At 44.7% G+C, this 25,966-nt stretch overlaps 1 protein-coding gene across 1 annotated transcript in view; it reads left to right on the top strand.

Moving 5' to 3' along the window:
- NFX1 (nuclear transcription factor, X-box binding 1) overlaps window positions 1–25,966 on the top strand; it is a 123,161-nt gene that overhangs the window by 59,452 nt on the left and 37,743 nt on the right. The window contains exons 10-14 of the mRNA XM_075270992.1: window positions 1,048–1,145; window positions 7,949–7,979; window positions 10,281–10,363; window positions 11,450–11,558; window positions 20,122–20,241. Of these exons, the coding sequence (XP_075127093.1) occupies window positions 1,048–1,145; window positions 7,949–7,979; window positions 10,281–10,363; window positions 11,450–11,558; window positions 20,122–20,241 (441 nt within the window). The remainder of the gene's footprint in view (window positions 1–1,047; window positions 1,146–7,948; window positions 7,980–10,280; window positions 10,364–11,449; window positions 11,559–20,121; window positions 20,242–25,966) is intronic.

Here is a 25,966-nt window from a genome sequence, read left to right on the forward strand (position 1 = left end):
GCAGGCTTCAGTAGTTGCATTACTAAGGCAGGGCTGAAATACGGGTGGTTGCCCCGTTACCGAACATAAAATAGAAAGTAAAAGTAACCACTCAGATGCTGTGGTCACATTTGACTACGGCATCTAAGTGGTTAAATGCCCATGATCAGAGTAATTTTTGATCACGGGCAATGCTGCTGGGTCCCTGCTGTATGAAATAGCACAGACCCAGCAGCTAGTGCAGGCGCTCTGTTTCAGAGCACTGCCATATTTAGACACATTCACCAGGACATAACCATACGTCCTGGTGTGCTTAAGGTTTAATAATAATCAAGTTAAAATGCCCAAATAATAACAATTTTGAGTTAGGTCATAATTGCCAAGCTATGTACTGTGGCTGCTTTGATAGCAATTTTCCTGGAGATAGATTAATTAATTGTTTATTCACAAGACAGGGCTGTGTAAAGTTTTCATGGACTTTGTAAAGTTTCCCTAATTGACTTTAGTCTATTGAGGGAACTGTGAAAGTGACCCAATATATATGTTCTGTTATTTAATTGACCTATCACACGGACTGTAAAGAAAACAAAATAGAACGGTTGTGTGAATAGATCCATTATTTTACTGTTTTGGCTGGGTTCACACCAGCGTTCGGGTCTCCATATCAGGTTTCCATCTTCTGCCGGCAGAAGACAGAAACACTGTCAGACAGTGTCCGGCCGTGAGCGCCAGTGAGCATTTTGTGCTCTCCGCTGTGAAACAGTTTTGTTTTGTTTTTTTTAAACCAGACACAAAGTCCTGCATGTCCGACTCTGTCCCTGTGTCCAGTTAAAAAAAAGTCACCACGGAGAACATAAAACGCTCACGGTTGGACACTTTTCAAACCTATTCAAATGAATGGGTTTGAAACTTGCCTGCAGGAAATGGAAACCTGCATAACGGAGACCCCGGGCGCAGATGTGAACGAGCCCTTACTGTCCTTTTTAAATAAATATGGTTAGCACACAGCACACAGCTCTGAAAGCCTGTTAAGCACTTAAGTGATTTGGACCCTCTCTATCATTCCAGATTTCATTCATACCTGTGAAAATCTCTGTCATGAAGGTGAATGTGGCCCTTGCTCTCGTACATCTAACATATCCTGCCGATGTGGCTTTAAAACAAAGGTAATGTGTTTATAGACATGTAATTTTAGTTTGTTTAATGTTAATGTCACACTGTTGTAAAGTGTGTAGCAAAATGAGCTATATAAATTTAAAGGGATTTTACCATTAAACTACTTTTTTTTTTCTAATGAACACGTCGGAATAGCCTTAAGAAAGGCTATTCGTCTCCTACCTTTAGACGTGGTCTCTGCCGCGCCGTTCCGTAGAAATACCGGTTTTAACCGGTATGCAAATGAGCTCTCCGCAGCAATGAGGGCGGGCCCCAGCACTGAAAGGCCGATGAGCGCATCCCCATTGCTGCCCGAGAGCTCTTTCCTGCGCCGCCTCCTTCTTCTGCAGCAACTCCGCCTCTTCTGGCTTCTCTTGCTCTTGTAGTTCTATAGAGGAGCATAGAGAGGCCACCCCAAAATGGCCGCCGGCTGGCTCCTGTATTGAACTGCAAGAGCGGCTACCCAAAAATGGCCAGCGGCGAGCCGACTGCGCATGCGTAGAAAATTGAAAGCCAGGCTGGAAGATGACGTGTCTTCCGGCTGGTTCCTGAAGAAGATACAGGCGGCGCTGGGGATGCCCCCAGTGCTGCGAGAGAACTCATTTGCATAAAGACGGAAAACGGAATGTCTACTGAACAGCGGTGCGGAGAAGACCTAAAGGTAGGAGAAGAATAGCCTTTCTTAAAGCTATTCCTACGTGTTAGTTAGAAAAAAGGGATTCTAATGATTGGATCCCTTTAATGTATACTAAGGGACTGCCATGGGCCACTTGTATGTAGGAGGAATTAATTTGCCATAAGTTACATTTTTAGAAATAGACACATAATGGTAATTTCTAGGGCCTCACTAACATAAAGTAGAGCAGTTTAAGGCGGTAAATGAATTACATGATATGGTTGATTATTGTGGACATCTACATATTTTTTAAATTCTATTTCTTGCTTATTTCACTGGGGGACACCATTATGGGTATAGACCTGGCCATTAGGAGGCTGACAATAGGAGTATGAAAAGATTTTGGCTCCGCCTCTGGGTTATGCCCTCTCACAGACACTGGGCTGGTCAGTTTTAACCTAGAGTCCATAGGAGGCAGATGCAGGTCTTTGTCTTAAATCGTTTTTATTCTTATCTATCTTTTAGGTACAGGAAGTCTTCAGCTTGTATGCCACACTAGTCATACCCACCCCTGCAGGCGTAGCTCTCTGCCAAGAATGCCTTGCTGGCCTCCCAATCCCGATTCGCTGTATCGGCAGCCAGAATGCTAATGACCCCTCTACCATGTGTGTGGTCCATCACAGGGGTGACCCTGCGGTGCCTGAAAATGCCAGATAGGCACCCTTCTGATTTCCCAAGGGCATCTTCCAGGACCTCATTCTGAGCTTATTCTCTGAGGCTGTCTAAGCTTTTCTGCTTTGGGGGGGGCCTCCATTTTAGAGGATGACCCCCTCTCACTATGGCCACAAAGACCTAGGACGTATCTAAGCCCTCCCTCTCTCTGGGTTTCCCTGGCCTCCTGACCTTTCCTATTGGTCAGGTGCCAACGCACAGAGGTTGCTCTTCATCCCCCTATCCCTTTTTTTTTTTTTTTTCTTTTTTTTTTTAATGTAGATTGTGAGCCCCACATAGAGCTCACAATGTACATTTTTCCCTATCAGTATGTCTTTTTGGAATATGGGATGGAAATCCTTGCAAACACGGGGAGAACATACAAACTCCTTGCAGATGGTTTAATGCCCTTGGCGGGATTTGAACACCAGGACTCCAGCGCTGCAAGGCTGCAGTGCTAACCACTGAGCCACCGTGCTCCCCCCCCCCCCCATATCCCTTTCACGCAGAGGGCCCTCTTCTTTCCTCAGAAAATGTTGTTTTTTGTTGTTTTTTTTCTTTTGTTTTTCCTCTCAAGCAGCCTCCTATTTCCGCTGCACTACTTTGTCTCAGCACCTGGGCAACCTCTCTGTGCAGCCACCTTGCAGCAGTTGGTAATTGGACCTTCTTCCTGTGGTCTGGTAGGTTAAATAATTCTTGTTCTAGGACAGTGATGGCGAACCTTTTAGAGACCGAGTGCCCAAACTGCAACCCAAAACCCACAAAATTTTTGCGGAGTGCCAACACGACAATATAGACTTAATACTATGCGGATCCACAATTGCGGACAGTTACTGACCAAAAATTACAGTCATGTGGGGCTTTACAGAGCTTTCAATAATACAAACAACGTTGTACTGAAATGTAAAGGTCTCGGCATTTGGTACTTTGAACAATTAATTTTCACTATTTACATCGCACAGGATCTGTTTTATAGTTACCGTGTAATATTCTTACATCCTGTACTAATATCACGTCTGCTATAAAACAGATACTGTGTGATATAAATAGTGAGGGGACCCCAGACAGTATTATATGCTCTGCAGTGGGCCCACCACACAATATTATATTCTCCACAGTACCACAGTAGCCCCCCAGTGTTATATGCTCCGCAGTAGGTGTCCCCCCCCCCCCCCCCAGGATTATATGCTCCACAGTGGCATCCACACACAGTATTGTGTGCTTATAAATAGCCCCCCCCCCAGTATTATATGCTCTTTAGTACACCCCCCAGTATTATAAGCCACCCCAGTATTATAAGCCCCCCCAGTATTATACACTCCCCCCAGTATTATAAGCCCCCTCAGTATTATACACTCCCCCCAGTATTATACACTCCCCCCAGTATTATACACCCCACCCAGTATTATAAGCCCCCCCAGTATTATACACTCCCCCCAGTATTATAAGCCCCCTCAGTATTATACACTCCCCCCAGTATTATACACCCCACCAAGTATTATAAGCGCTCCCCCCAACATCATATACACAGTGAGCCACTCTCATACTCACCCCTGAAGAGCCGCCGGCATCCACCTTCTTGTCACTGGCGGCGCTGATGACGTCATCGCGCCCGCGTCGGGGCAGAGGTCAAACTCTGCGGCCAGTGTAGGTCGCGCGATCCGCGGCCTACCCTGACAGCTTTCAGCTGTATGTGCATTTGCACATACAACTGAAGGCAGTGATCGCTCATCAACGGGGAATCCTGTACCGGATTCCCTGTTGGTGAGCGATCCGGGCGACCGCACGCATGCCAGCATGGAGGGCTCTGCGTGCCCTCTCTGGCACGCGTGCCATAGGTTCGCCATCACTGTTCTAGGAGCTGTCCTCACAAATGGACCAGGAAGTCTTCCTACAGCCCATGGCCTTCCTCCCCTTCCTCTGGACACTCCCCAGATAGGGCCACAGCTCCACTCCTGTCTCTGCCCAACAGTTTTTTTTTTTTTTTTTTTTTGTTTAACAGCAGTCTTTTTTTTTTTTTTCTTTTTTTTTTTTTTCTGGTGGTTTGCTCTGACTCAGACTTGGAGCATCACTTAGGCACATCTACATTCACTGCTACACTAGACTTCATCCTTGCAGTCAGAGATACCTATCAAAGGACCTGGATTCTGTTTCTCAGGAGGGTATCTCCTTACTTCACTGAGACGGCTTCCGAAAACACTGTTTTGGCCCTTCACTTCTCTTGGGACAAACAGCAAGTGCCTAGAGAAACTTATCTCTGAAGCCACAGGGGCAAAGAGCTCTCTTTTCCCCCAGATGTGTTCTATGCCTGAGCCACCCTCCTCCAGCTGCTGTCAGTGGTTCCAGGCTCAAGCCTTGGAAACCCCAGTCAGCTAAGATCTACCAGCTTACATCTGCTGGTGCGAGAGTAAGTATTTTCATCTGCTCTCCTTTTCTCCAGTCCTGGCAGGACCAAGGTCTTGGCCTTCCTTCTCTTAAAGAACAAGTTTCTGGTCTTTCCATTTTTTTTTTATTTTTTTTTTTCCCCAGAAGACCCTGGCCTTCCAACTCAGATAACCTTCATGCTTTGAGTAGCATGCTTTGCTCTTCCCTGCTGTCCTCCCATGGAACCTTAATATTGTTCTTGAAGTGCTTCAGGCTCCCCTTCTAGCCTTTGTGGGATATTTCGCTTTGCTTTCTCTCCTGGAAGGTCGCCTTCCTGGTGGCCATTAACTCAGCCTGCACAGTTTCTGGACTGACTGCCCTGTCCCAGAATCCCCCTTTTTCTTCTTCTCTACAAAGACAAGTTTTCCTTCGTCTGCCACTGTTCTATTCACTGCCTGGATTTTGTCCAGGAAATCGGGGTCTGTTTGTCTCTCACTGACCCCTTCCTTCGTTTGGATGCCTTGTTAGTTCTCCTTGAGGGTCCTCACAAAGGTCTGGCTGCTTCCAAGTCTTCCATCTCCCATTGGATCCGGTCTGCAGTCAAGGAGTCTTATAGGCTTAAGTTTAGGATGCCACACTTCCGTGTGACGGGTCACTCTATAAGAGCAGTCAGAGCCTCCTCAGCTGTTCGGCATCTATCTTCCTTTGCTCATGTCTGCAAGTCAGCCACCTATATCTCCATTTACATTTTCAAATTTTATCAGATCCATTCTGTGTTCTGTGTGCCAATGCCAGTTTAGGTTTTAAGGTTCTGCTAGCGAGTGTGCACTAGGTTGCTCATATGGCCCTATAATTCCCACCCTCTGAGACTGCTTTAGGAAATCCCATAGTGCTGTGTCCACCAGTGAAATAAGGGGGCGTTCAAAATATTGCGCAGACATTAGCATCGGACACTAACTGTGTCCGTTACATTTTGCATTGATTTAATGGAACATCATGTGCGTTCTTTTACAGTCCGTGTCTGTGCTTAAGTGTCTGTTCACAAAGATGTCCGATTTTTCAAGCAGACAGCAAAAACTTACATGTAGGTTTTTGCTGTCTGCTTGAAAAATCGGACATCTTTGTCTTGCGCGGACATTAGCATTTGGACACTAGCTCTCGAACACAGACGCTAGTGTGAACACCCCCTAAGCAAGAAAAATGGATTTTTGTACTCTGCATAAAATACTTTTCCCGTTGTATTCACTAGGAGACACAGATCCCCCAGTTATATGGGGTTTTTTGCTTGAGCTATTTTGGTTCTTTTTGGGTTCAGGATGTGTTGGGGGCTCCGTGTTCTCTTTTGATTCTTTGTGTGTCTCTCTTACTGCTGCACTACACGCTGACACTAGCACAGTGTGTGTGAGAGGGTATAGCCCAGAGGCGAAGCCGAAATCTTTTGATACTCCTAGTGTCAACATCCTAGTGGCCAGGTCTGTACCCCCATGGTGCTGTGCCTCCCAGTGAAAACAACGAAAAAAGGATTTTACAGTGAGTACAAAAATACATTTTTATTTACACAAATATATTCTTGCGACTGCAAGGGCTGACTTCAGGTTTGCCTGGTCTTTTGGTCTCTTGGAAATATTGAGTGGATTTTACTGTAGAATACCTGTTGGAATGGCAGTAAGTTTTCTGTAACTTTCATCTTTGAAAACTGTAATTGAGATCTGCAGCTGTAATTGACATGCTCCCATGTAGTGTAATGCCCCCCCTTATCATGCCCCATACAACACAGTGGCTCCTTAAACCCCCATACAGTACAACGACCCCATTTATACTTCCATATTATGCCCCAATAAAGTACAGTGCCCCCATATAATATCCCATTATCTCCCCATACAACACAATTCTCCTATATAATAATACCCTATGTTCCCATACAGTGCAATGCGCCCTTGGCAAGCCAACTTCCTTCAGGTCCTTTGCACTTTTGCAGGGCTCTGAAAATTGAGAGGTCAGTGCAGATTTCCTTATCACTTCTATCCCTTCCCTGCTGTAATTACAGCAAATTTAACACCAGAACAGGGAAGGGTCAAGGATTCATGATGTGATAAGTGAAAATGAACTCTGCGCCAATCAGCTTTGATAACTGTGCAATGAACTCTTCCATTTGTATTGATAGAAGCTATCATTGCAAAGAGTTTACTGGGCTCTCTGGATCATTTCGGCTCTGGTACCGGCCCCCGGTGTCCGTTTTAGCTTTTGCACATGAGGCTGCAGCACTGTCTGCATGTTTGAATAACTAACATAGAACAATACCACCTGACTCAGCAACTGTGATATTTCCCTTGTGTTCAGCATGCATGTTTTTAAAGGGGCTCTATCACTAGGAAAAGTCATTTTTATCTAATCACATGCTTGCATAGGCTTTAGAAAGTCTATTCCACACCTACCTTTTGTATGTAGATTGCCTCAGTGGTCTCTGAATAAGTCTGTTTTTATTAATATGCTAATGAGCTTTCAGCCAGCTCAGGAAGTTCCCAGCAGCCTCCTCTCTCCTATTATCTTCTATGTGTGTGAAGCAAACAGGAAGCTGAGTCATCATCAGCAGCAGCAGCAGTCTCCCATAGAATACAATAGGAGAGGTGTGCACGATCTATCGTGCACCAGTTTAATTAGCATATGAATAAAAACGGACTTATTCAGAAACCACTGAGCCAATCTACATACTAAAGGTAGGTGTGAAATAGACTTTCTAAAGGCTATGCAAAGGTGTGATTAGTTAAAAATGACTTTTCCTAGTGATAGAGCCCCTTTAAAATCCAACAAAAGCTGTATTGTAAAATTTATAAAGTAAAACTTTTAATAACTGTACATGTATTGTTCATGTTTGTGCCATTATTTCATGAAATTCTCAGAACTTGATTAGTGGAAGATAAATTGAACCAACATGTGTATAATCCTATTGCAGAACACTTATTTTTTCCCCTCCCATTCCCAGCTAAAAATGGGCCCTTACAGGGAACAATAGGTAAAATGTAACTGCCCAGCAAATGTAGAAATCCCCTTTACACTTTGTTAATCATACAATATTTCTATTTTTTGAATTTTATCTAATACAATCTTTATTTTATTTTACAGGAGGTTCCCTGTGCACTGCTACAAAATGAAGGTAAGTTGGTTGGATCAGATTAACAGCATTTTAGAAATATTTACATTGTGGTGGTTAGCTTGAATTATTCTTTCCCATTAACTTTCTATTTGTGTTAAGTTTTTTGCTACTTAATAAGGATGGCAGGGTATTTGATCTGGACTTGAACAACATTTTGCATTCCCCTGCAATATCCCAATCTTCCAACTGTGAATAGAATGAAAATTACTAACATGACCCATACTAGTACTTTTTACTGACACCCGGTATCACACAAGTGCTGCTTGGTTTATTTTAATGAAAGGTATTATTTTCACAAGTTCATAGATGTAATTTTTTATATGGTCTTGAAATGTTTAATACAAGTTTCTTATTCTTTTCTAGCATGTTGTTAAATGTATTACATCCTTTTCTGGAAACTTAGAAATGATAAATGTGTCTTCAGTTTTGTAATTGTCTAAAAATTACTGATAAATTTTCTTTTAAGAAGTTTAGGAGAGCTGAGTGACAACTGAATATGGGCTAATATGGCAGTCATACTGGCAATTGTCCAGCTTGGAAAAATATGACTGATAAATGGTTAAATAGAATAATACCTCAGGGAAAATAACTAATGAACCCAAAAGAGTATTTTCAAAATGCTGTTTAGGCTGGGGCCCGTGACTGGCATTTTACAGTACCTGTGAAATGGATGGAATGCTGGCTAATCCTATTCACACATTGCAGAAAAATATCTGCAGTGCAAATGTTGCAATTTCAAAAATGCTCATTTTTGTAAATAGCAACATGTTGATTATACCTATGGAAATGCTTGCGTTTCCTGTATAGGTATGATAGAAGCAGAAAGTGTACTAAGGGAAAGCTCTATGGACTTTCTGTGAAAAGAACTGCGGGAAAAAAACACAATGCATTTCCGCCACGGTTTTTCCTGCAGCACTTTTTGGCTGTGGCTTGCTACTTGGTGCCTTAGCCTTCAGTAATCTTTGAAGGCACTTATGAAAACATATAGCACCCATCAGTGGCGTAACTAGGAATGGTGGGGCCCTGTGGTGAACTTTTGACATGCCCCCCCCTCCCCCAAGATCTCGACCGAGCCCCTCCTATGCATTCCTGCGTGCTCTATTATGCCCCATAGTGGCCCCTGCACACACTATTATGTCCCTCAGTGGCCGCTCCACACAGTATTATCCCCCATAGTGGCCCCTGCACACAGTACTATGCCCCATAGTGGCCCCTGCACACACTATTATGTCCCTCAGTGGCCCCTACAGGACTAAATACTGTCACGTCACCCGCTGACCGCTATACCAGGACAGTTGTGGATAAAAAGTCTGGTCATGTGCATTACAATTTAGTAACGCCATGTGCCTCATATTTATAGCAGTTAACCCCATCATGTCCCTCACATTAACCCTTGTGTACCTCACATAAGCGTTATTGATATGTGAGAGACATAGAGGTAATAATAAATTATCTTCATTATTATTACCCCCATATGTCTCACATATTAGTAACTCTTATGGTGAGGCACACGGGTTAATGTGAGGGACATGATGGGGTTAATAGGTATTAATATGAGGCACATGGAGTTACTAAAACAAAATTAATCACCACAAATGCCTGATATTAATAAGCATAGTAACCCCAGTATGTCTTGTGTACCTGTGTCTTCTTTTTTTTTAGTTTCACTTTCCTGGAGCTTCTTCTACTCCTTCTCTTGTGTGCAGGATGGCAGGAGATTGGCAGGGGTCCATTTTCTGCCTCCTGGGCTCTCAGCCCTCTCATTGGTGGGCAGAGGACATCCAGAGAAAGGGAGGGGGGGAGAAAGCGTCCTGAGAGCGCTGAGTGGAGCCAGACCTGCAGCTCCTGCATCGGCTCCTGTGTATCAGCCATTGCTGCAGCTTCGGACATATACTTTTTCCGAGTATAATGATAGCAGCGGCTGTCACCGGTCCCCTAATGTCTCGGGCCCTGTTGCAGCTGCCTCTGCTGCTATGGCGGTAGTTACGCCACTGGCACCCATCTGTTCATGAGAAGCATGCTTGGTTTGATCTGGACTGATAACCAATTGAAAATTTGCTTTTGTGGTTCACCTGCTGTGTTGACAAGGCAATCTAGCTTTCAAACATGAATCATTGCCTGTCAGATTGACAGATGGCCTACAGGAAATCAGCTTGAGGGAAAACTCCTTTCTGGAGTATTTACAAGCATTTTAGCCAAGAAAGTTTCAAAGTTACTAATAAGTGTCCATAGTTTGTACCGGAACTAGAGATATTTCTGAATCTGAATAAAATTTTTCACATTCTGCTTTTCCAACTCTAGAATATCTCACATTCATTTGTGACAAGCGTTGTAACAAGAAACGTCAGTGCGGGCGACATAAATGCAGTGAAATTTGCTGTGTGGTGAGTTTGTGTTTCATGGTATACTGTGTCCTAACTGTTCTGGAATAAAGTAATCTGTTTTTCATTCAACCTTGGATCTGCGCAGTTACCTTTTGTTGTTCTGTTTTTTTTTGGTTTTTTTTATACTTCCATAAGTATTGTCAAGAATTTGGAGGTTTTTTTTTTTTTAGATACCTAAAACCATCAATCATTCCCCAAACTGTTCAAAACACAGTGACTGACATATATACCGTAGTGCCTTTCTTCTGTTATTCCCACAAAAGCAAGCAGTTGTTCAGCACTGCCCTAGTACTGTATGTACATTACCGCTATGCAGTATACTTCAGGGTGTAGCCTCATTAGATGTTCAGAGTTATTAGATGGTGTGCAGAAAATTGTTGCTGCACCTTTCTAAACATTTTAAACACACCCAATTAAAGAGGAAGGAGTCTAAATTCACTTCCAGAGATTGGGGTGCACCCTGAAAAGAGCAATGCTCCAGTTGTATCTCCACAATTATGACCTTAACTAGAGGTCTAGACTGACACCTAAATAGTCTTAGGTAGAGTGTTATGTATCCCTTAATCTAAAAATAATGTGTGTAGGCTCCCTACTCATTTCACCAGCACCATCACAGATGCTGGGTCATCGGGGGAGAAACAGAGTATAGTGGTGTGGCCAGTGAAGCACAATATCACAATAGAGTTGTAGGTGATCTGCAAAAAACCTTCCCATAAATTCTACCAGTCCCTAAGGAAGGAGGTGCTGTATAAGCGGTGATAATTCAATACATGGACATCAACAGTGAGGCATCTGGCAAGGCAAACACCCATATGACAACACCAACACTTTAAGAGCTATTTATTGCACAGGGTAAGATGGCTGCAGGTTCCTAGCCCTGCAGTGTATATTTTTATTACACATAGGTTTCCGTGCAGGGGGTCCTCAAGCGGACTTCATGAACGGAAACCAGAATCCTGATGTGACCCAGGCCTAACACTGACAGAACTTACTGAGGTAGATAACTTATTGAACACCCTTCGTATAATGTTGTATGTGACAATGTACCTTGGCTACTGTAATAAACTGCTCTATATTACTTTCTAGGACAAAGAACATAAGTGCTCCTTAATTTGTGGTCATAAGCTCAACTGTGGCCTTCACAGATGTGATCAACCATGCCATCGTGGGAATTGTCAGAACTGTTGGCAAACAAGTAAGTTCTAGCTGTTGACTTAAAAATGTTAGCCCAGTTGACACACATGATCACTGCCAAACTCTGCTTTGAATAAACAGGTTATACTGGGTTCACACCAGCGCCTGATCTCCGTTCTCAGGTGTCCGTCTTCTGCAGACAGAAGACGAAAACCTGACAGACCGTGAGCACCGGTGAACGTTTTATGCTCTCCGCGGCGAAACGTGTTTTTTTTTGTTTTTTTTTTTGTGTTTAAAACCGGACACAAAGTCCTGCATGTCCAACTTTGTGTTTGGTTAAAAAAAAAAACAAAACAAAAAAAAACGTTTTGCTGCGGAGAGCATAAAACACTCACGGCCGGACACTTTTCAAACCCATTCATTTGAATGGGTTTGAAAAATGACTGCAGGTTTCCTTTTCCTGCCCAGTTTCAGGCAGGAAATGGAAACTTGCATAACAGAGACCCCGAGCGCAGATGTGAACGAGCCCTTACAGTTTGAAGGAGTATTTTAATGAAGTAGTATTTGTGACAGATTAGAATAAATATATTATGCTAGGTACACGTTAGGATTATGATCTGGACCTCATTGACTAAAAAACTGAAACTGGCGGAAAGAAAAGTCCTCTGCAAATTTAATAATTAATCATTTAAAGGGGCTCTATCAGCAAAATTATGATAATAGAGCCCCACATATGCGTGAATAGCCTTTAAAAAGGCTATTCATGCACCGTAAATATTACATTTAATCCCGGTCCCGTTTTTAAATAAAAGTATTAAAACATATGCAAAACTTACCTGAATGTGCACCATGGGCAGGGATAAAGGATTCGACGTCAGCTTCGGGCACGCCTGCCTCTTCTGTCTTCTTGGAGCGACGCCCTCTGGTTCCGCATCTTCCGGCTTCTTTGCTTTAAATCCCACGCCTGCATAGTAGCGCTTCCCCCTTCCCAAAGCGCTACTGTGCAGGCTCACTCGCCATTTTACTTAATAGCAGTTCGCGAGTGAGCCTGCGCAGTAGCGCTTCGGAGGAATGCGCTACTACGCAGGCGCGGGATTTAAAGAGAAGAAGCCGGAAGACACAGAACCAGAGGGCGTCGCTCCAAGAAGACAGAAGAGGCAGGCGTGCCCGAAGCTAACGTCGCATCCTTTATTCACGCCCATGGTGCACGTTCAGGTAAGTTTTGCATATATGTTTTAATAGTTTTATTTAAAAACGGGACCGGGATTAAATGTAACATTTACGGTGCCTGAATAGCCTTTTTAAAGGCTATTCATGCATATGTGGGGCTCTATTAGCATAATTTTGCTGATAGAGCCCCTTTAATTTTCACTTAGGGGACTTAACACTAGTAAGGCAAAGTCTGTTGGATCCTCCTCCGGGCAATACCCCTGTCACAGACACTGTGCTAATCAGTTTGTACCTAGTGTCCATATGAGACAGACACTACGTAGCTCAAGTCTTTGTCTTTCATCGTTTTTATTTTATTCTGTGTTAAAGGTGCAGGGGGTTCTTCAGCGTGTATGTCACACTAGTCGTACCCCCCTGCGGGCGCAGCGCTCATTTAAGCACCTCACCGGTCACCTGTTCCCACTTGCTGCATCTGCGGACGAATAGCCGATGACCCCACTTCCATGTGGAAGTCCATCAAGGAGGTGACCCTGTAACACCTGAAATTACCAGACTGGTAATTATTTACAGCTAGTGTATGGGTTAGTATGTTTATCTTCCCTCCCTGAACACGGTGCATTCGGGGGGTTTTAAAAAAAAAAAAAAAAAAAAAAAGAGGGGAAAGGACTTTTTATTAAGGGTTTTTCCCTCCCATGTCCATTATTTGAGGGGGACATCTCCAGCGGGGAAAAGAGTTGGCAGACAGTGCACTTATATTCTTAGAGATGACCCCCCCATCCTCCTGTGGTGTGCACAGCACTAGTGCTGCTATACCACCACCTTTATTATGGAGGTGGTGGACCCTCCGCTACCAAGAGCAGTCAACCCCTAGTACACAATTCCTTATGCAGCTGGCCTCCCGGAGCTCCGTTTTGCTCTGGCGGGCCTGCGGAGCATCGCTGCTGCCGGCAAGTCCCGCGGTCTCGTAGGCGCCTAGGCTACAATTAGGTCCACCCATTTTTCAGGCTGTTCAGGCCTCCAGCCACCCCTGGGACTTTGTGATTGGCCAGTAGGTTTCTCTGGCAACCTTCTAGCCGGCTTTAAGTTTTTTCTGTGTGCCAATATTGAGGGGAGGGGCCTCATTCTCCTCACATTTGTGCTGGGACAGTTTTTCAGTCAGAGATTCCTCTTCTCTTAGCTGGCATAAGCTACTGTGGACCTCCTCAGCTCCAGACATTCTTCTGTGCAGTCTTTTACTTCAGCAGTCGGTGAAAGACCACCTGGGTTCCCCTCCGCCATGTCCTTCCGTGAATAGCCAACATGTGCCTTGGCGGCCTCTGGTTCGGTCACGCTTTGTACATGTGCCCTCTGTAATGAGAAATTGCCATGCGGTCAGCCTGAGCCCATATGCTCTCTCTCCCTTCCGCCTTAGCCAGTTCAGGAAATTCCTAGTCCCTCTCCTGTTCAGCCATCTCCGTATTGGGCGGTCTCTCTCTCTCCCAGGTCATTGGCAACCTTACCAGACTTAATCAGTCTGTAGTGGAAACTTTGTAACGGCTGCCATCCCAGATTGCTGCTCTATTGGTGACTTCTCGGGGTCCTCTTGTGTATCCTCAAAGCTCCTGTTCCAGCTCCTGGAGCCGTTCCCGCAAGAGGACCAAGAAGTCCTTCTACAGATCACGGTCCTCATTTTCACCTGGACAATCCCCAGATAGGGCCTCAGCTTGCAACTCCACTCCAGCAGGTGGATCCCTGTCTCCCCCTGCTTGGTTTGCTTCTACTGGGGACGCCTCTGACTTAGACACTGAGTATCAGCCAGGCATGTCTATATCTGCTGCTATGCAGGCGCTCATACGTGCGGTCAGAGAAACTCTTCAGGTATCTGAGGATCCTGAATCTGTTTTTCAAGAAGACATCTCTTTCGGTCATAGTCGCCGCCCTCCTTTAGTCTTCTACAACCATGGAGCATTTGACCACATCTTGAACAGTGGCTTCACACGGACCATCTGCTGTCTTCTACCAGGAAGTCGGACGTTCTTTTTCCCTTCACACTACAAGTGTGTTTCTAAGTGGTCAGAGCCTCCCATGGTGGATCCCGTGATAGCTAGGCTCTCCAAGGCTACTATTTTGCATTTAGCGGACTCCGCTTCTCCTAGTGATCCCACGGACAAAAAAGTGGATTCGCTTGCCAAGGTTGTTTTTGTATCGGCTGGTTCCTCCCTTCGGCCTTCCTTCGCTGCCTCTTGGGTTAGCAAGGCCTGAGTCCTGGGCATGATGGTCTTGACCTTTGAGGCTGTCCCTTTCACTCAGGTCCATTCTCGCCCTCTGCAGTTGGTAATTCTGGCCTCCTGAAATCGATTTCCAGCTGCCCTCAAACGCTTGATCCTACTACCTTCTCAGGTTCGTCAAGAGCTCCTTTGGTGGCTCCACTGCCCAGGAATATCTTTCTTCCTAAAGTGGTCTACTCCTTCCTCATCAACGAGGATATTATTTTACCTTCCTTCTGTCCAGACCCCAAGCATACACGTGAACGCGTCCTTCATTGCCTGGATGTTGTCCAGTCAATATACACTCACCGGCCACTTTATTAGGTACACCTGTCCAACTGCTCGTTAACACTTAATTTCTAATCAGCCAATCACATGGCGGCAACTCAGTGCATTTAGGCATGTAGACATGGTCAAGACAATCTCCTGCAGTTCAAACCGAGCATCAGTATGGGGAAGAAAGGTGATTTGAGTGCCTTTGAACGTGGCATGGTTGTTGGTGCCAGAAGGGCTGGTCTGAGTATTTCAGAAACTGCTGATCTACTGGGATTTTCACGCACAACCATCTCTAGGGTTTACAGAGAATGGTCCGAAAAAGAAAAAACATCCAGTGAGCGGCAGTTCTGTGGGCGGAAATGCGTTGTTGATGCCAGAGGTCAGAGGAGAATGGCCAGACTGGTTCGAGCTGATAGAAAGGCAACAGTGACTCAAATAGCAACCCGTTACAACCAAGGTAGCCAGAAGAGCATCTCTGAACGCACAGTACATCGAACTTTGAGGCAGATGGGCTACAGCAGCAGAAGACCACACCGGGTGCCACTCCTTTCAGCTAAGAACAGGAAACTGAGGCTACAATTTCCACAAGCTCATCGAAATTGGACAATTGAAGATTGGAAAAACGTTGCCTGGTCTGATGAGTCTCGATTTCTGCTGCGACATTCGGATGGTAGGGTCAGAATTTGGCGTCAACATGAAAGCATGGATCCATCCTGCCTTGTATCAATGGTTCAGGCTGGTGGTGGTGGTGTCATGGTGTGGGGAATATTTTCTTGGCACTCTTTGGGCCCCTTGGTACCAATTGAGCATCGTTGCAACGCCAAAGCCTACCTGAGTATTGTTGCTGACCATGTCCATCCCTTTATGACCACAATGTACCCAACATCTGATGGCTACTTTCAGCAGGATAATGCGCCATGTCATAAAGCTGGAATCATCTCAGACTGGTTTCTTGAACATGACAATGAGTTCACTGTACTCCAATGGCCTCCACAGTCACCAGATCTCAATCCAATAGAGCATCTTTGGGATGTGGTGGAACGGGAGATTCGCATCATGGATGTGCAGCCGACAAATCTGCGGCAACTGTGTGATGCCATCATGTCAATATGGACCAAAATCTCTGAGGAATGCTTCCAGCACCTTGTTGAATCTATGCCACGAAGAATTGAGGCAGTTCTGAAGGCAAAAGGGGGTCCAACCCGTTACTAGCATGGTGTACCTAATAAAGTGGCCGGTGAGTGTATATTCTTTATGTAGATTGTGATGTCTTTGGCGTATGGGAGGAAATCCACACAATCACGAGGAGAACATACAAACTCCTTGCAGATGTTTGTCCTTGGCAGGATTCAAACTCAGGACTCCAGCGCTGCAAGCCATCGTGTTGCCCCCAAGCTCAGATGCTTTGTTTGTCCTTCCTGAGGGTCCTCGGAAGGGTTTGCCTGCTTCCAACACTTACAATTTGCAATGGATTCGTTCTGTTATTAAGGAAGCCTATCAACTTAAGGGTAAAGCTCTGCCCTTATGCGTGACAGCTCATTCCATGAGACTTGTTGAAGCTTCCTGGGATTTTTGGCATCAGGCTACTACTGCCCAGGTCTGCAAGGCTACTACCTGGGCCTCCATCCACACTTTTTCTAAATTTTACAAGATCCATTCTGTGGCTTCTGCTGATACCACTTTGGGTTGCAAAGTTTTGCTAGTGGGGCCACACGGCTCAGTGGTTAGCGTAGTCCTGGTGTTCAAATCCCACCAAGGGCATAAAACCATCTGCAAGGAGTTTGTATGTTCTCCCCATGTTTGCATGGATTTCCATCCCATATTCCAAAGACATACTGATAGGGAAAAATGTACATTGTGAGCTCTATGTGGAGCTCACAATCTACATTAAAAAAAAAAAAAAAAAAAAAAAAAAAGGTTTTGCTAGTAGCTATGCGCTAGGTGATTTGTATGACTTTGTATTTTCCACTCTCTGGGACTGCTTTGGGACCTCCCACTGTGAAAAACTAAGCGAGAAAAAGGGATTTTTGTACATGCCGTAAAATCCATTTCTCTATGTTTTCACTGGAAACACAGATCCCACCTGGTTATTACATTTGTTCCTGTCCGATTTGTATTTTTTTTTTTATTTTTTTTTTTTTTTAAATTCTTTTCAGGTTCAGGAAATGTTGGTTCCGTGTTCTTTTTTTTCTCTTGGTTTTAGTGCATCTCTCCTACTGCTGTAGTACAACCTGGTTAGCAGTGTCTGTGAGAGGAAAATTGCCCAGAGGCGCAGCCAACAGACTTTTTGCTTTACTAGTGTCAAGTCTCCTAGCGGCCGGGCTAATACCCACTGTGTTCCCCAGTGAAAACGTTGCAAAATGGATTTTACAGCTAGTGTAATATTTTTTCTTGGCAAAATGTAGTACCGGTAAATGCGTTGTCTTAAATATTCCATAGATATTACAAAGATGCTTGATAATAGCTGCAATGAGGAGCCGAATCATTGCTGTTGTTTGCTATGGGTGAATAAACATTTTTGGAATTCAACAGATGCAGCCTCTATTTCTTTGGCATGTTGGGGATCATTGAGATGAAGGGCTTTTGCATCTCTCTTATATCAAATTTACATGGTGCTGCTTCCTGCATTGTTGTACATTGTTCTAAAATGAAAATGGTATTAATAAATCTGCACCAATGTGTCTAGTACCACAATTATTGTATCCTTTCCTGGTACTTAGAGAGGGCTTTTCGTGTCCTCAAACATCAGCAGGGTGACGTATCGCTTGAAAAGTTTTTCACTATAGGCTCTGGTTGCAGAGAGATTGCTGCTGTTAGCTTCACCACTGATAGTTGGCATTGTCAGAAGGGCCGGAATCACAGTGTTCTACTAATGGCACCGATATCCCTGAAACTGGGCACATATCTGCTAACAGCTTTCCAGCAGTCTGCAAGAGGTTCTTTTATAACGCTAATAAACATCATCGCTCTGTTGAATGAGCACAGGTTTGTTTTGATTCTAGAAGAAGAGATACACTTTTATTGCACTCCTCAACATTGAAATTGCAACACCAAGAAGGGCAAGCCATAAGGTTATGCAAATTGATGAGGGTAGCAGGTACAAATGGTCAAATCTTGAAGCACCTATCTCCAATCTGTAGAATGTGGTATGGCAATGGCCAGTTTGAAATAAAGGTTTTTTTGTTTTGTTTTTTTTTTGTTTGTTTTTTAAGACCCCTCAAGGGGTGTCGGATGATTGTGCGATGCTTCCTCTTTTTTTTAAACCCTTAAGTACTATCATGGTGTCTATCATACACCACTATCATACACATATCATTATGATAGACCCCATGATAGTACTGAAGGGTTAACCTGCCAGTTATTGCCACTTGTTACAAACTGAGAGGGACAGAAGCCTCAAACTGAGACTCCTTGATTTATTACTCTGGAAAATCACTACTTGCCTAGGCCAAGATTGTCAGCATTGTGCAACTTTCAGAGTCTGGTTAGATGAACAACAACGAGTTTGAATGGCAGCAAAAGGTGTGCATAGGCAAATCTTTGCACAGACTGCTTATTCTGTTTTAAAAATTAAATTGAACATCACATTCCAAGCATAGGGCAGCACAACACAAATCTTCACAAAGTGTTTGTACAATGTTGGGCTACAAGCCAGAGGTTCCGCTATATGGATTTCATTGCCATCATGCCACCACTTTTAAAGGCTTAACATGGTGCACAGCTAAATGGTAATGGAGGCCTAACTTTTTCAGTGTTGAGTCCCACTCTTGCTTTGGACGCAATGATATTTGGATATTGGTCCACATGGACAGCTCCATGAAGAGTCCTTCACGAGGCCAATGTACAGTATTGCTTGTCCTATTTAAGGGATTATGATGAGGGCTGGCATAATGTATGGCATCCAGAACCCTCTCGTATTAATTTAAGGTACGCTAACTGCTCAGTGTTAAATTAATTTTGGTTGTGAAATGACGATTTTTCCAAAGAGCTATTAAAGACCTATTTTTTAATAGGACAATTCCAGGCAGCATGTTATTCTTGCTCATTTAAGCAACCAGGTTGACCTAAGCATTACCATGACCTGCAGTGTCTCTGAATCTCCTGTGAAGCACGTATGGGATGTCATTGGTTGGCAAGTGCAAAGGGAGTTTTCTACAGCCATTTTTGATTTGTGTGCTCAGGTGCATTCAGCTTGGCGAAACATTGCTAAGACAACCATTAATATCCTCATTAACAGTATGCCAAGACTTGTAAGCGTATGTAGTTCCGATATGTATAGTGGCAAACACGACACTGATTTAAATTGAGACATTTTGAATAATTTCCATTTTCTATCATTGGTGCGTCAGTATTGGGTCTATCGAACCCAATACTTTTCCTCCTTGGTGTTACAATTGAAATGTTGAGTTTTGTTTGTGTTGATGTGTTTTGCACAGGGGAAAGTGATTTTTTTTTTTTTTTTTTTAATTTATGGCTGGTTGAATGTAATTAAGTCATCATTTAGAGGAGGAAATTTAATGCTTTATTAGTAAATATGTGGTTTATGTACAGTACAAACAGTGTGTCATTGACTTAAAGTTGGAAGGTGGAACAAAATCTGTACAATGTTGTTGCAGTTTTGAACTGCATTGTGCTCTTATGACTCTGTCATTCTTCATAAGTCACTAGCTACTAGGTTATGCAGATAAATCTTTTCTCCCACTCCTGATTTTGTTAAGATTGCTGTCTACGGAAAAGTTGGGGCAACCAGTCTTTTATGTGACATTGATTAGGGTTTCATGATTATGAAACATCATCTTAGTCAGGCGTAATGATGGTCACAAGTCACAACGTGTTTTTTTTATTTAAAAAAAATATATATATTTGTAAGAGCACTGAATGTATAAAATATTAGCTGGTATTATAACCATAATGCTCTTTCTTTCACATAAGGTTTTGATGAGCTTACTTGCTATTGTGGAGAGTCAATTATCTATCCTCCAGTACCATGTGGCACCAGGCCTCCAGAGTGTAAAAACTCTTGCACAAGACAGCATGAGTGTGACCATCCAGGTATGATGTCTACTGTAACGATTTACATTTTGACTTCTGATTAAGATAGCAATGTATCTCCGCATGAACATCTGAAATTTAGGGGTTGCCAAGCCAGTACCGTTTTATTAACTAGCTCAAAATTGTGTAAAGAAATAAATCCTATTCTCCTCACCAATCCATTGAGACTGCACAAGTCCTCCTGGTGGTACCTGGTTCCTCGAGACACACAGGGAATTGATAAAATCACTGGCTGTGACAAGCACTGTGTGTAAAGCAGGACCAGGAATTACTGACATACAGGGAATCGATGTTGGGATGGAGAGTACGTGAGATTAGTAGTATATTCTGCTAAAAAGAAAAAAAAATAGCAGTACCTGAACGGTCTATTTCATTTTTTTCCCCCTTCTAGCTACATGTCAAATCAATACATGTGTTCAAACACAAAGTGCTATGTTGCCTATGTGGTAGATGGCAGCATGCCTAGAACAGCACTAAAACATCTTAGCTACTACTCCATTAATATTGCTCCCCTGCATTATTTTATTTATATTTTTTTATTTCCTGGATTAATAATTCTGGTTGCCATAAAGAAATAAGGAATGTATAATCGGATCTGTGCTGGTTGTAATTATCTTCTAGATGTGAAGACTTGATGTATACAATTGTTAGGAAGGTTGGAAATTGTCCAGATCTGTAATTAACAACTGTGAGTTTAAGATTCCTTGACAACGCTATAAGGAAAATTGCTAATTTCTGGTTTCAGTTTTCAAAATGTTCTGTGATTACAAATGAAGCCGCCTTAAAGAAGGTGGGGGTGTTTAGATCTATATATTATAAATTTACTTCAATGTGTGTCGTGTTTTTTTTTTTTTTTTTTTTTCATTTTACTATATGTTCTAATTGTTTTTTGTGTATATATGTGTGTGTGTACGGTATATATATATATAGCCTAATTAAACTGTGGGGAAAAACCCATAAAACACAACAACTGTTTGTATTCCAAGTTGTTCACATATTCATGTGAATGGGTGATTTAAAGAGAAACCTGTCAGGTGGTTTTTCCACCATAACCTAGGTCCATCATATGAAGGCTCAAAAAATTCCATTTCCATTGGTGCCCCTTTTGTAATCTTTCTGCTGCAGCAAAGTGACGTTTATTAATGTTTTAAAGCATAAAAAGTAATTTAAAAATTAGCCTAATAAATCACAGGGCGGAGAGCAGCTTCAGCCCAGTTCCTACAGGCTGGCAAAATCTGACTGCTCATTGCTCTGTTCCCAACAGCGTGGTCCAACCAATGAGCAGGGCTTGACACCCTTGTAGAAACTGCTCTTATACTGCCGAGATCCCAAGGTAGACCTATGCGCGTCAGCCTTGGGGAAGTAGTGAATGGACCCCCATGTCTCCAGGCAGTCTCAGGAGAAGCATGAGATTAGACCAGTGGGAAGGGAATGTTGCTGGTGATGTCAGGGAGTGAGGGCACTGTGAGGGACATCATGAAGAGAAAACGTGATTACTGAGGCAGCTTAACTAGGCTAAAACAACTCCCGTCTACTGTGACTACTTAGGTAAATTTGCAGGTCACTTTTTATACTTTAAAACTTTTTTGCTCCTTCAGAAAGTTTACACAGGGCCAGCAATGGAAAGGTAAGCACTTGATTCTGCACATGATGGTGACTGTTTAAGGTGGAAGCACCAGGTTCCTTTTAGTCATTTTATGTGAATATTACTTTCTGTAATTGCTGTCATGCATAATCCCTACAAGAAAAAACTGTATTTACTGCCAAATAACATTTATTTGGAAGTACTAGGAATAACAAATGATGTCTGCTCCGACTTTGGGCTATACCCTATCCAGAGACTATATGCTAGCCAGTTTCACCCCATTGTCCGTAGGCGGCAGACACGATTTGACTCGCGTCTTCATCGTTTTTATTTTTCTTTCTCTCAGTGTGTACACCCACGCTAGTTGCACTTCCCTGTGGTTGCGGCGCACTGTTTAAAGAGTGCCTCGCCAGTCACTCAGTCCCCACTGCCGCAACGGCGAGTGCAATGCTAGTGACCCCACTATCATGTGCGAAGTTCACAAAGGTGGAGACCATCTGTGAACGGGTGAGTGTCAATAGATTTTCCCTGCCCACACCTCCATTGCAAACCTATGGAGTCCTGCATTCTCCCTCCTTCCACCCCTCCCCTCCCCCCCCCCCCCCCCCCACACCGGGTGATTGGTCTTTAGGTGTTATATATGGACTCTGGGGCAGGTATTTATGTCATCTTGGGGAAGTAGAGAATGGACCCCTACCTCTGCCGGCACCGGTTTTTCTCGTAATATTTCACTGGGGGACACAGCAACCATGGGTATAGACCTGGTCATTAGGAGGCGGACACTAGGAAAGAAAAAACTGTTGGCTCCGCCCACACAGGCTATACCCTCCCACTGAGTCAGGTCTTTCTGTCTTGCATTGTTTTTATTCTTTCTTCTCTTTTTCAGGGGCAGGGGGTTGTCAATGTATATGCTAAACTAGTCTTACCCCCTGCAGGCGCAAGCACTCTAATACAGAGCGCCCGGCAGTCACCCAGTCCCCTGTTGCTGCATCGGCGGTTGGATTCCGGTGACCCCACCTTTGGTGCGAGGTATCACCGAGGGGGTGAGTCTGTGGCGCCTGAAGACGCCGGACCGGTAAGTATTAGAGGGTAGAGGTAAGTACTTTTTTCTTCCCCTCTTGACCCCCCTGTTTTTATCTATTTCCCCGGATCCCTGGGATCATAGCGGGTGTGGGGGAGTGGAGGTGTGCTCAGGCTCCCTGGGTTGCCTTTTTTTCCCCTTTCCTCATGGGTCTAACCAGGGGGGTTACACAGGCGGCCGCGGCTTCGCCGACGGGTAGGCGGCACTAGGCCCCTCCATGCCCCGGCCTTTCCTGGCCTCTCGGCCGGCTCCCTGCGGCGGCCGCGGCTTCTACTGAGGCCGTGACCTCGCCGGCAGGTAGGACGCTAGCTTCTGCTGCATCAGGTCTTCCCTTGCGCGGCCGGTGCACGTAGCGGCCAAAGGCCGCATTAGGCACTGCCTCATCCCCGGGCTTTCCTGAGCCTAGAGGCTGCCTATGGGGCAGTAGGCGGGCCCGGGTGTTTCCTCCCGCCTCCTGCTAATGTCTTCCTGTTCTAAGGCCTGTTCTTCCTTTTGCAGTCTCAGATTCTTGTGCAGCTCATCCGCAGCGGTGAGGAGGGTCTCCTTTCAGTGGTGTGGTAGGTGCCCCTTTGGGGTTGTTGTTTCTTTTTGCACTGGACGTTTTGGGTCAGCGGTCATCCTAATCTGAATATGCCTGCCTTCGTCAGATTGCAGCCGCCAAGCCGTTTTAGGCCTGGCAAGTACTAGCGTGAGAGACTGGCTGGGAATCCCAGGTGCCGTTGACTTCTAGCCATATTGGCTCATGTGGAGTCTTCCTGGGTCCCGTGCCCCGCTGTTGTCACGTTTTGCATGTCCCAGCTGCAAGCTAAGTGTCCTTGTGAACAGGCTGTATCTATGCCTTGTTCTGTAGCTCCACTCAGACTGTTCTGGAAGTCCCCTAGCCTTCCCTCTCATTAGCCCACTCACTGGTTGGGCGTTTCTCCCCATTCTTAAGTAACTTGGCCAGACTTGATCGGTCTATGGCAGTGTTTTGGAGCTGTTGCTGCCCAGATACACGCCTCGGTTTGCACAATCAGTAGCAGTGGTGGCAAGCGGGCTAGGAAATCTTCCTGCTTACTTTTGTTTAATATGGGGGACGCCTCTGACTCCGAACCAGAGTTCTGACCAGGCACTTTGGTACCAGCTGCTATCCGTACAAGTTGGGATATTTCCAAATAATGGGGAACCCTAGGGCTGTGGCTCAGGAGGATATCCTCCCCCCCCCCCCTCTGCTTGCTCTGTGTTGCTGGGGACGGACGCTGCTGACTCCTAGCCAGAGTTCTAGCCGGTCACATTGGGAGCAACTAATATGCAGGAGTTTGCCCATGATATTTGTGATTTTCTTCAGACACTGAGTTACCCTAGGATTGTTGCTCAGCAGAATGTGTCCTCCTGCTGGCTCTATTTGTTTCAGGCAAGCCAGAGGATCTGCACACGGCTTCCCTAGGTCAGGTGGATCTAGTCTCCTCCTGCTTACTCTGCATATTCTGGGGACACCTCTGACTCCGAACCGGAGTTCCAGCCAGACACATCGGTAGCACCTGCTACGCAAAAGCATGTCCGTGTAGTCTGAGATACTTGTCTAAGAATCAAAGGCCATTACTCAGGTGATTATTTTCCCCTGCTTGCTCTGTTTTTTCTAGGGACGCCTCTAACTCCGAGCATGAGTTTTAGCGAGACACATGGTAACAATGCTACGCAGGAGTTTGCCCGTACAGTTGTGATACTATTCAACTGACAGAGGGCTCAAGGGCTGTTGCTCAGAAGGGTATCTCCTTCCACTTAGCTGCCGTACGTCTTAGTTTTTATAACCATGGGGATTTTTGACTATATTTGGCAAAAATAGTGATTAGTCCAGCCCGTACCCTGGTTGTTCCAGGAGTTCAGATGTGCTGTTTCTTTCTCTGGGTGGACCGAGTCGGCCATTGCCAGATTTCTAGGGCTGCCTTTTTGGCCTCTAGGTAACTTTGCCTCTCTGTGATTTTCCTGTTAGAAGGCTGGACATTGTCGCTAAGTGTTTTTTTTTGTTTGCGGCTAGTTTTGTGCGTCCTTTCTTGCCGTTTCAGGACCGTGCCTGGGGAAATCCGCTAAGGACTGGTCTGGCTGATGAGTCAGCTTTGCAGAATTACCAGCGTCCCTACTGTTGCTGCATCCTGGGTTGATTGTATCAACTACGGGAATCAACTGAGGGCATCTGGCTGATGTGTCAGTTCTGCAGGACTATCAGTTTCTGGTGGAGCAGTTTCTATACGCTACTAAATGCCTATGTGATGCTTCCTTTTTAGTGGCTCGCTGTTATTGCCAAAGCCGCTGCTGATGTTGGAGCTATGCGTCACACAATTTATTCTTTTCTGGAATATTGACCCTGTTTCCTTGAGGATTGTGGTTGCTCTACACACTTGTTTGGTGAACATAGCTGTTCCTTTGTGAAGAGCTTGAAGCAGCGACTGGAGGTGAAGTTTCCTGCTTCCTCTGAGGAGTTCAGGGCATATCATCTTCTTCTGCTGGGGGCAATCTCCTGGATTCGCGCTCTAAGAAGCCCTGTTTCTAGCCCAGACCTGCCTGGCGTACCTGCTCTAGCCTTTTTGGTCTGATCTGATTAGACCCAATATGCATTTAGGTCTTTCCCTGCCCGGGGATCCTTGAATGGGGAATCATTGGCTCGTCTTGCCTCGGATCGGGAGGCTTCAGCGGCAGGGGGTGATTGCACCCGTGCCTGCTTCCCTATGTTCCAGGGTTCTGTTTTAGCCTACTTACTGTTCCAAAGAAGGGACGGTTCTCTCTGTTCCATTCTGGACCTGAAGTCTCTCAACAAATTTACTAGTCCAGAATGTTCTGGAACGGTGGTCAGGGAGGTATCCTCCCTCCAGTTTATCTGTTGGAACTGAGGGCCTTCTTTCACACTCTGTACCCTGGACACCAAACCTCCACCCCCCCCCCCCCCCTTTTTCTGGGGTTGCCGGCTCGTTTTCAGCCCAACTGTTCCACTGCCGTCGCCTTTTTGACTATCCAGGGCGTGTTCAAGAGCCAGGCTGTTTTTTTGTGGCCTCTTGTTTTAACCTCAAGGTTCTTCTATGCAT

The sequence above is a fragment of the Leptodactylus fuscus genome, chromosome 4 (genome assembly GCF_031893055.1).
Source record: "Leptodactylus fuscus isolate aLepFus1 chromosome 4, aLepFus1.hap2, whole genome shotgun sequence".
In the NCBI taxonomy this organism is placed as follows: domain Eukaryota; kingdom Metazoa; phylum Chordata; class Amphibia; order Anura; family Leptodactylidae; genus Leptodactylus; species Leptodactylus fuscus.